The sequence below is a fragment of the Hyperoodon ampullatus genome (assembly GCF_949752795.1).
Source record: "Hyperoodon ampullatus genome assembly, chromosome: 7".
NCBI lineage: Eukaryota > Metazoa > Chordata > Mammalia > Artiodactyla > Ziphiidae > Hyperoodon > Hyperoodon ampullatus.
Window position 1 is genome coordinate 30207828 of NC_136920.1, and position 12385 is coordinate 30220212.

General features: G+C 34.1%; 1 protein-coding gene across 1 annotated transcript in view; it reads left to right on the forward strand.

The window, feature by feature from the left end:
• LOC307055541 (doublecortin domain-containing protein 1-like) overlaps positions 1 to 12385 on the forward strand; it is a gene marked incomplete at both ends in the record, with an annotated part of 63746 nt that overhangs the window by 35634 nt on the left and 15727 nt on the right. The window contains 3 exon segments of the mRNA XM_079707772.1: positions 2801 to 2875; positions 2878 to 2934; positions 2937 to 3001. Of these exon segments, the coding sequence (XP_079563898.1) occupies positions 2801 to 2875; positions 2878 to 2934; positions 2937 to 3001 (197 nt within the window).

The following is a 12385-nucleotide window of genomic DNA, read 5'->3' on the forward strand; positions in this document are numbered from 1 at the left end:
GGCTAATAGCATTATTTTTAGTGGAATTTCAGCAATTCTGCATAGAGAAGAGATAGTCAAAGCCAGGGCTGGGACTAGGGAGAGACTAGTGCAGCACCTACAGGACAGGATTTAAGGAGGCACTCACTTTGAGGGCTGTGCACTTGCCCCACCCCGAGCATGCTTCCTTAAATTTTGCATTCTTGGTCCTTCACTCACCTCAACCTAATTCTGGCCTGGTCAGAAAAATCAAAGGGGAAAATGCTTTATTGGTAAGATTTTCTAAATCTGAGTACCTGTCACACCTTCTCCCTCTGGTCTTGGTGGGAGTGGTTTTTTGCTGTTGCTAATCTCTGGGTTGTGTCACTGTCCTTTTGTTGCTTCTGGGTCTTTTCCATTACTTACATAACCAATTCCCTGCAGTCAGTCCCTCTGCTCAGATACTCTGAATGCATTCTGTTTTTCTGGTTGGACTCTGATGTAACAGTTAATATACTCTAGAGCTCCATAAGCATGGCACTTCAGGGATGTGGGGAAAGAAGCCAACATTTATGGAGTGACCTCAATGTGTTAGGTACTTTTACATGTAAGATATTTAATCCTCATCAGCTGGCACCACTCGGTGCCCACTACATACTTTGTAGATGAGAAATCAAAGATGCAGGGAGGTATGACTCATCTAGGGCCACTAAGTTACAGAGCTGAGGTTCAAACCTAGTTTAAAGGATTATACCCTTTCCACAATGCAAAGCATCTGGGGGTGATGTGTCCAGATTGTGGGTACACTCCTATCAAAATACAAGAATTTATTTTTTTCCCAGTGAGAGATTTTTTTTTATTTTCAGAGATACTGGCCATCAGTAGTCTCCTTCTTCCTCCCCCTCCTTCTTTATTTATTTATTTTGGTGAAATTCACATAACATAAAATTAATCATTTAAAGTGAACAATCAGTGGCATTTAGTACATTTGCAGTGTTGTGCAACCACCATTCCTATGTAGTTCCAAAACATTTCCATCATTCCAAAATAAAACCCCTTATCCATTTATTTCTCCCCATTCCCCACCCTCCCAGCCCCTGGCAACCATCAATTTGCATTCTGTTTGTATGGATTTACCTATTCTGGATAGTTCATATAAATGGAATTATATGGTATATCTCCTATGTCTGGCTTCTTTGACTTAGCATAATGTTTTGAGGATCAGCCACATTGTAGTATGTATCAGTACTTCGTTCCTTTTATTGCTGAATAATATTCCATCATATGTATATACCACACTTTATTTTTCCATTTACCCATTGGTAGAGGTTGAGTTTCCATCTTTGGCTATTGTGAATAGTGCTGCTATGAACGTACGTGTATAAGTATTTATTTGACCACTGTTCTCAGTTCTTTCAGGCATATATGATCTCATTAACTTCTAGCTTATTTTTCTAATTCTAATTCCTATCAATTTAAGATTACAAAGTGACAAAATATGTAACTAATTTCTGTAAAAATTTTTTCTCTTCTTGAAGTCTTAATCATATTTATAATCTTCTAGTTTTAATTTATTCTCCAAGTTTTGCTCATATTCCTGCCCACTGTATATGTGTGTGTACGTGTATGTATGTGTGGGTGTGTATGTGTGTGTATGTGTGTGTGGGGGAGAGAGAGAGAGAGAGAGGGAGAGAAAGTGTTTTTGTTTTTTTTGAACATGTAACGTAGCCATTCTGGGACTTGAAGTGTGTATACAACCACCGGTTCATGTTTCATATCAATACTAGCAGATTTATATAAAGTACCATTTCTAGGTTAAAGAGGCCATGCTTCTTTCAAGGTAAATACTAATAGTGAAGGGTTGTTTGGAAATTTGGGCAAACAAATAAATGCAGCCATTTTAAGTTCTATGCAAATAAAATTTTATTTCTCTTATTAGGACAAATGAAGAGCAGATGACAGAGGAATTGTATTTTTGTAATTTATGTAAAAAGAAAATATAATCTAAAATAAATTGAATGCACAAATAAAATGAATAACCAAGGTGCAAATTATTTATTTATGAAATGAAACCTCTTGAAAAGGGAGAAATGGTGACAGCAACTTAGTATGCAATATACTACACTTCTGTTCTTACCCTTACATTTTCAAAATCATACATAGTAATTTATTTGCACTCCCATTAATGTTAGTAGGAGTTTTGAAACTTATATTCATGCACACATCTTTGAAAATGTATGGGTCAAAGTAAATTGTTAATGAAAAGCTGGTTTTCATTTTCAGTGAAATAGTTTCAACCTGTTACCAAAGATGTCCTAGAAGCCACCTTCATTCTAGTCACAGGAGAAGAATTATGTATAAGGTTACTATTTGGAGATCATCCATCTTTAAAGCAACTTGGATAATAATCATATTAAAGATTTTAAAAAAGTGTTTTCCCAACACCAAAGAACACAAAAGTTCAGGACCCATGTTGTTTTATACTAAGCAAAGGACCTTGGACCCTTTCAGTGGACCCTTTCAGCCCAGTGCATCTGATCAGTGATAGAGGCATGCTAAGGTGAATTTTAATTAGGACTAAATTGTGGTATTACTCTTTCATACCCTGGACATCTGTTCCCTTCAGAAATGATGATTTATGCAGGCTATCAGAGCAGACAGCTTGCTACAGCTTATGTCACGGTTAGTGGGAAGCTGGTGGTAGCATTTCAGGAAACCAGCATCTAAATGGAGACTGGCCAGTGTATATGATATAGGTAATAAGGGGAGGGGAAGCATGGTGTGTCCATTTTTAATTTTGAAGCCAAATATTGACCTGACTTAAAAAAAAATTCTCTTCTAGACCATCTGTTGTTAATGAAGAAAGTAACTTGGACAATGAATGGGCTAATGCTTCCTACTGATGTCAAAATACGGAAAACAAGCCTGTTCTTTCCATTAGAATGAAGAAACTTACTGAGAAGACCTCAGTCCGAATTCTTTTAAGAATGGCACGGGGCAGGATGGGCATGAGATTACAGTGGGAAAGGAAACAATGAAAAAGGTAATTTTGTATTAAATGTTGAAGTATAAATTAAATTTCAAAGTTTTTGTGACTCTTGAAATGTGTTTTTTCCTTTTATATATCATGTCAACTAATAAACTGAAATATTAAGAAGGCATTATATAGAATGCAAAAGTTCAGCTGTTTATATATATGCTTATTGCACTAACAACATAACTTACTTTAACAAAGCAACAGTATTTCAGGAAATAATTTGGCTAACATAGTTGGCCATTTCCCTAGTTAAAAGTTATGTTTACACTTAAGGAAACATTCTAGTTGGTTATAATAGTTTACAAGATATTTATATTGAAGCCAACTTAACTATCTTCAAATCTCAAAACGGCTCCTTTTCATTTACAATACCAGTAATAAAACCTAGAAGCACCCCTGTTCTTTGAAACAATAAATTAAATCTGAAATAACTAGAATTCAGTTTAAAAATATCCATATGCATTTTAAAAAGTAAATCTGGATGGGCCTAAGAAAAATCATGTAACAATCCAGCAAACTTTAAAAAACAAATTTTAAAGTATTACTTGTCATATAAATTCATGTTTTTTAGAAGGTGCTTGTACTTCCCAGGTCTTTGATATTTAAAAATATAGAGGAACTAATGGGAATTTGCGGGGGGGGAAGCCTTTTTTTTTCAGATAAAGATTTTTCACTGTATCTTAAAGTAGCTTGTTAATAATAATAAAAGCAACTAAAATTTATTAAACATGTATTAGAGAGACAGTGAAACATAACCAAACTCTCTAGGTTTTAATCCTAGCTTTGTCATTCACTAGCTATAAGACCTTGGATAACTTACATTGTCTGAGTCTCAATTTCTTTATCTGAAAACTGGTGATAATAATATGCCTACCTGATAGAACTGATGTAACTATTCAATGTGATATTACGTGTGGAATACAATGCCTGGCACCCAGAAAGTTCCCATTAAATTCTTTTTTTTTTTTTTTTTTTTTTGGGGTACGCGGGCCTCTCACTGCTGTGGCCTCACCCGTTGCGGAGCACAGGCTCCGGACGCTCAGGCTCAGCGGCCATGGCCCACGGGCCCAGCCGCTCCGCGGCATGCAGGATCCTCCCAGACCGGGGCATGAACCTGCGTCCCCTGCATCGGCAGGCGGACTCCCAACAACTGCGCCACCAGGGAAGCCCCCATTAAATTCTTATCTTGGTATTCTTATCTTTAGGATTCATAAATATACATCTAATAGTTAGAAATTATTTTTCTTATTAATGGGAAACATTTATTATGAAATGAAGATAGGTATAAATTATTTTGTTATACCAGACTATTTTCAAAATGAATTTTGTTTGAAACAGGTGAATAGTTGACTAGATATTGGAAATTTTTATTTTCAAAATAATCTATTTCTTCATCTACTGATTTTTATAGTTGTTTTATAACTACATCTGGGTAAGAGCATTTACTGAGGAGCTGGGAAACTGGGTTTTATTTCCTTCTTATCTGCAGATTTGGATTATGAGTAAAACAAGGGATATTACACACCAGAGCAAATTGTTAAGGCAAGTTGTAACATCTTCCCTGGGGATTTTGAAAAGTAGAGAAGGTGGTCATAGCTCTTGGATTGTTAAAATGCAGTCATTCTTGGAGATGGAAGCTAGATTAGATAACCTCTTGAGTTCACTTCAGTTCAATCTCCGTAATTCTATGCCTCAGTGGTAAAATTGGGGTAATAGTCACTCTTACAGATTACATGTTCTTAGAAGAAAGGTTGAGTGTAAATAAAAATGTCACTGCTATTTTGCTTTTTGACGCAAAAGAGCAATTCATTTAAAACTGGAGGATCAAGGAATTCTTTCGCTTATTTTTTCTCCTTATAATTTGTAGAATTTAAAGAACTTTCACAATTTTTATGAAACTCCGGACAAGATTCAGTAATAAATGTATTTGTAAATATTTGTCTCATTAGTGCTTTTAAGAATGAGGTAAAGGAGAGGAGGCAATGGAATACTGGTCCTGGATGTCGATAGAACTTTTTTGGAGGGAATAAAAATAAGGCTAGCTAATTATTTTGTAAATAAAATTTAAATTTTGAAAACTTTGTTGATAATCACAGGATAATGCCTTATTTATTGATTAAATACCAAATCAGTAGTAGGACTAAAAAGATGGCATAGTCATTGGAAAAACACGTTATTTTCTCTTTTATGATAGATTATTAGGACTGCTGGGGACTAATAGCTATTTTTAGATTATTGCTAAGTAATATAAAACTGAAGTACAAAGTAAAGGACTCTAATATTATGAAGGTCATTGAAGTGAAATAAGAAGGGAATTATAGAAGACAGGTGATAAAATAAGGTAGTTAAAGTGTAAAAGTCCTCTCTGAGCTCAGAATGGAGCCAAGGGGAAATAACTGTATTTCAATAATAGGTACAAAATCAAAAGCATATCCGTTTATTTATTTTAGGAGGTTAAGTTATTAAGAAGTTTGAAATGAGAGTCAAAGTGATATAATTCTTCTCTAAACTCTAGAATACCAGAACTATGGCCCATCCCTTTGAAACTGGAATCAGATGGTTTTAGAATTACTTGGTATGGTTTTAGTAACAGCAGTAACACAGCACCTGCTACTATGGGGTATAGGCTAAACATTATCCATGTGTTGAAAAAGATATTAGGAAAAATTTGTGGGCACAAGATGCAAAGTAAATGGAAGATGAAAACTGCTCCAGATACATAACTTTTTAAGGTTGGTGTTAGTGGTAGATAAGTTTCTTTTCCCTCAGTTATCTCTTAGAATCATTGTCAGAGAAGTGGTATTAAGCTGTGTGGATTATTGTATTATCCAGGACAACATCTCCTTTATGAGACATCTTTATTTTTTTCTCAGCAGTTAATAATTGTATCTTATTTATTTGCTTTTTGCTTGGTTTTCTGTGTACTATTACTAATGGCATGAGATTACAATGGTAAAGAAAACAATGAAAGAGATATTGAAATAAATGAAAGAATGAAAAAATCTCTCAGTCCAGTTTGAACTGATTGTTTCCTGTGACTATCCTGGTATATCCCTTCACCATCAACTTTAAGATTATCTTTCCCTATCTGATCTCTTGGATGCCTTTCTCCTTGTGCTCCCCTATTTTCATTTACTCTATTGTGCACACATACTAGTGACTTTCTGAGAAAACCTGCATCCGAATCATCTGGGCTATGTGTTAAAAATTCAGACTTCTAGGCCCTACTCCAAGCCTACTGAATTAAGACTCTCTTGAACATAGGGCCTGAGAATCTGAATTTCAGCAAATGTCTCCAGATGTTTCCTAATCCCACTAAAGTTTGAGAACTCTTGTTCTGGTGTTCTAAAATCTCAAACTTACTAATTAACGGAAATTTTCATAGACTCCTTGTCTATTCTATACTTCTCATGTAGTGTAAGAGAAAGATAATAAGTTGTGTGACAGAGAAAACAGTTTATGGGAAATTATAACACTGGTTGTTAGACGAGAACTAGTGCAAGGAGTTCAGAAATCAGGAAGAGGAATATGACTACAGGTTAGCAAGACGGGAGTAGTGCATGTGTAGTAACTCTGACTTAGAAAAAAATAAATATTCCCTTAATGTTTGTATGTGAACATATTTCACTGCAATGACTTTTCCCTGTTATTACTGAAAAACCACAAAAAATGTATTGAGTTACTCACATATGACTGTCAAGATATAAATAAATAATAGACTTTATCAGATGCCTTTAAACCAGAGGAAGGTTTAGACATCTATGATATTCACCATTTGTTAATTTGAGAAACAGCTCAATAAGCCTAAACAGTAACAGCAAAAAACTTTAAGAAAATATTCAAGTTCAAGAAAGGCCCAACTCAAATGTAAACTGGTGCAACCACTATGGAAAACAGTATGGAGATTCCTTTAAAAACTAAAAATAGAGCTACTGTATGATCCAGCAATCCCACTCCTGGGCATACATCCAGAAAAGATGAAAACTCTTAATTTGAAAAGATACATGCACCCCAGTGTTCATATCAACACTATTTACAATAGCCAAGACATGGAAACAACCCAAGTGCCCATCAACAGATGACTGGTTTAAGAAGATGCGGTATATTTATACAATGGAATAGTACTCAGCCATAAAAAGAATGAAATATTGCCATTTGCAACAGCATGGATGGACCTTGAGAATATTATACTAAGTGAAGTAAGTCAGACAGAGAAAGACAAATGTTGTATGATATCACTTATATGTGGGATCTAAAAAATAATACAAATGAATCTGTATACAAAAGAGAAACAGATTCACAGACATAGAAAACAAACTATGGTTACTAAAGTGGAAAGGGAGGTTGGGAGGGATAAGTTAGGAGTAGGGGATTAACAGATACAAATTACTATACATAAAATAGATAAGCAACAAGGATTTACTGTATAGCACAGGGAACTATATTTAATATCTTGTAATGACCTATAATGGAAAATAATCTGAAAAAATATGTATAACTGAATCATTTTGCTATATGTGGCTATGTGTGTTGTGAAACTAACACAGTATTATAAATCAACTATACTTCAATTAAAAGAAAAAAGAAAAAAAAAAGGCCCAATTCAGATGAAAAAAAATGCAGCATGAATAGCATGACTGTGGAATGTTCACACACAAATCAGTAACTATAACAACAGAGGTTTTCCCAGTAGTGTGAGTGAAAATTTAGAGAACATTTTAAGAGATTCAAAAGGTAGCACCTGGAGTAACAAAATTTGATAAAGGATGCTCAACATGGATTCTGACAGGAGAGGTCATGCATAATTATTTATGTTGGCAGTTCTTTAAAGAGCTTTTTATGATATATGAGCAAAAGCCTATTGATACTATTATTGTTTTAAAAATTAGTCTAATGTTCATACCAGGGTTTAATATCAGATTAAAAAATATGAAAGCAGATTTTTAAAAAATATAAAATTTGATAATGTAGTTTATTTTCAAGAGGTTATGGATAGCCAATTGTCTTCTATTTATTTAGTGTAGGGTTTAGGGTAATACAATTGGATTATTTCAGAATATTATAAGTAATTACTTGGTGGTCAGAAATTTTTTTTGAACAAAATCATAAGAGGAAAGGATGTAGATTTCCTCGGCTGAAATAAAAACAAGTGAGAATTTTCAGTCTAAATATTTATTTACTTTACAGATTGTAGTTAAGGACAGTTCTTAACATTATGCTTTAACTCCCTTAATCATTAAGACATAAGCATGATATTAAATCCGAAAAGGTAAAATTTATTTCTGTTCATTTATTAAAATTGCCTTATGGTTTTTTATCTTTACATTTTATACTTTAATACATTTTATACTTTAATACATTTTAATTGCTAAGAACCTATAACAATAATGGTTAAACTGAGAGGTTTATTAAATTAGTTTTCATACATACCATTAAAGTATCTTTGTTGAACTTTAATTTCTGGACATTATAGTCACAGAATTTTATGAAGTAGTCTAATCAAGCAACTCAGAAAACTGTGACTTAGAGAAGTTAACTGCCATATCCAAAATGGAGCAACTGGAATAGCTAGGACTAGAACCCATTTTCTGACTTGAAGAACAATATTTTTTTGTATGTGAAACTGCCACAAATATACTTTTTCTCACATTTTAATTCCTATGTGTCCTCACCTAAAAAGGAATTAACATAACCATTAAAAAATATGAGGATTCTGTTTACGGTTATAATAGAAAAGCTAGTATCATACTAGCTATCCCATTTTAAACAACTGAAAACTGCACAAAATATATGAGAAAGCTATTTTTAAACTGTAGGCAATGGAAAGCACCAGACTGTCATGCCTGACAGAAGAGGAAATGTTGAAGTGAGTCTTAACCATTTACCTCATCTTTATACTTGGAGGCAATTTTTGGACTGTGGTGTAGGGAGAGAGAATCCAAGAAAAGCACGGTGATCTCCACAAGCTGAAGAGGAAGACATCAAAGTTTTGGGAGGCTGAAATGGCTGGAACTTATTATGAAATGCCACAAATGAGGGAGATATTTAGAGAATAATTCCCAAATTTTGTCTAGGGTTCCCCCTGTACCTTTGGCTAAATACTAAGTTGCTGATACACACGGTGAACTCCACACGGCCTGGCACAGACAAGTACCAGAGAAAGAGCAACTAATGGGGATGTAAAAAGGAAACAACTATGGGGGTATGCACAGGCCAGGGAGACATTTGTGTTTTGACCAGTTGGAGGGGAGGAATTTTATTGAACATATAGGGGATTCATGAGGAGACCAGAAAAGGTAATCATGGATCCAAGAAGCTCAATGAAAGCTCAGGAAATGCAAAAGAATTAGAATGCCAAATTTGGAAGTCTTGCACTATCTGAATTCAACATTTATTATAAAGTAAAATAATCAAGACAGAATGGTATTGCCATAAGGATACATATAAAGTGGAATGAAAGCAAGTAGAAAGTTCAGAAATAGACTCACACATATAGTGACATATTAATCTTGATAATTCAATGAGGAAAAAAGTCTTTTTTGATAAATATTTTTGAAATTAGGTATCTGCATGATAAGAAATTACCCCAATCCCTACCTCATCACAAAACTTAATTTAAAATTACCCATAGATCTATTCATTAGAAAAGTAAAACTGTAATAATTCTAAGAGGAGACATTTTTTACAACCTGAGGTAGGCAAAGATTTCTTAGATAGGGCTAAAAAGTATGAACTAAAACAAAAGGAAACAAAAAATATTAAATCCACTTTATCCAAAATTTTAAATCTTTTGCCCTTCAAAAGACAGCATTAATAAAATGAAAAATCTAGCCACAGACTGGGAGAAAATGTTCAGAAAACACACATCTGACAAACAATTTGCATTCAGAACATATAAAGATCTCTGACAACTCAATAGTATGAGGACAAACCGCTCAATAAAAAAGGTCAAAAGATTTGAACACTACTAATAAAGACCAAGAAATAAACCAGAGTGCATGAAAAGAGGCTCACATTACATATCATCAAAGAAATGCAAATTAAATCCACGAGTTACCATTACACGCATATTAGAAAGGCTAAGATTAAAAAGACTGACAATACTAAGAGTTGACAAAAATCTGGAGTAACTGGAAATCTCACAGTTGGCTGATGAGAATCCAGCTATTTTAAGCTACTTAATGAGAACAAAAAGTAAGTAATAGGCAAATATAACCCAATCTCCTGGCATCTTCAGATTAAAATAATAGTCATGATCTTTATTATAAGTCATTGTGAAGTGTTAATCTTAACAGATAGTCATACCAAGTATATTTTATGTCTTAATTCATTGAAAATTTGTAAGGTATTTGACAGACTTTCAATTAGTAAAAAAAAAAAAAGTAGAAAAACAGATTCCCTTTCTCAAAATATTTATGATAAATTGTAGTTCTCTTCTACTGAACAAGTACAATTAATTTCCAAAAGTGAAATATTTTTAGTAATCCAGTGAATTAATTTCATAATTATCCATTCATTTTCACAGTATTCGGTATGCTAAATTGCTTCTAAAATTCTTCTTTGGGTTCTTATTTAAATAGTTTGCTTCTAGAGGGCAGACAGCAGAAGCAAGAAGAACTACAATCCTGCAGGCTGTGGAACAAAAACCACATTCACAGAAATATAGGCAAGATGAAAAGGCAGAGGGCTATGTACCAGATGAAGGAACAACATAAAACTCCAGAAAAACAACTAAATGAAGTGGAGATAGGCAACCTTCCAGAAAAAGTATCCAGAGTAATAATAGTGAAGATGATCCAGGACGTTGGAAAAAGAATGGAGGCAAAGATCAAGAAGATGCAGGAAATGTTTAACAAAGACCTAGAAGAATTAAAGAACAAAGAAACAGAGATGAACAATACAATAACTGAAATGAAAACTACACTAGAAGGAAACAATAGCAGAATAACTGAAGCAGAAGAACAGATAAGTGACCTGGAACACAGAATGTTGGAATTCACTGCTGCAGAACAGAATAAAGAAAAAAGAATGAAAAGAAATGAAGACAGCCTAAGAGACCTCTGGGACAACATTAAATGCAACAACATTCACATTATAGGGGTCCCAGAAGGAGAAGAGAAAGAGAAAGGACCAGAGAAAATATTTGAAGGGATTATAGTGGAAAACTTCCCTAACATGGGAAAGAAAATAGCCACCCAAGTCCAGGAAGCACAGAGAGTCCCATACAGGATAAACCCAAGGAGAACCACACCAAGACACATAGTAATCAAATTGGGAAAAGTTAAAGACAAAGAAAAATTATTGAAAGTAGCAAGGGAAAAATGATGAATAATATACAAGGGAACTCCCATAAGGTTAACAGCTGATTTCTCAGCAGAAACTCTACAAGCCAGAAGGGAGTGACATGATATACTTAAAGTGATGAAAGGGAAGAACCTACAACCAAGATTACTCTACCCCGCAAGGATCTCATTCAGATTCGATGGAGAAATCAAAAGCTTTACAGAAGCAAAAGCTAAGAGAATTCAGCACCACCAAACCAGCTCTTCAACAAACACTAAAGGAATTTCTGTAAGTGGGAAACACAAGAGAAGAAAAGGACCTACAAAAACAAACCCAAAACAATTAAGAAAATGGTGATAGGAACATACATATCGATAATTACCTTAAACGTGAATGGATTAAATGCTCCAACCAAAAGACACAGGCTTGCTGTATGGATACAAAAACAAGGCCCATATATATGCGGTCTACAAGAGACCCACTTGAGAACTAGGGACACACACAGACTGAAAGTGAGGGGATGGAAAAAGATATTGCATGCAAATGGAAATCAAAAGAATGTTGAAGTAGCAATACTCATATCAGATAAAATAGACTTTAAAATAAAGAATGTTACAAGAGACAAGGAAGGACACTACATAATGATCAAGGGATCAATCCAAGAAGAAGATATAACAATTATAAATATATATGCACCCAAAATAGGAGCACCCCAATACATAAGACAACTGCTAACAGCTATAAAAGAAGAAATTGACAGTAACACAATAATAGTGGGGACTTTAACACCTCACTTACACCACTGGACAGATTATCCAAAATGAAAATAAATAAGGAAACAGAAGCTTTAAGTGACACAATAGACCAGATAGATTTAATTGATATTTATAGGACTTTCCATCCAAAAACAGCAGATTACACTTTCTTCTCAAGTGCGCATGGAACATTCTCCAGGATAGATCACATCTTGGGTTACAAATCAAGCCTCAGTAAATTTAAGAAAATTGAAATCATATCAAGCATCTTTTCTGACCACAACACTATGAGATTAGAAATGAATTACATGGATAAAAATGTAAAAAACACAGACACATGGAGGCTAAACAA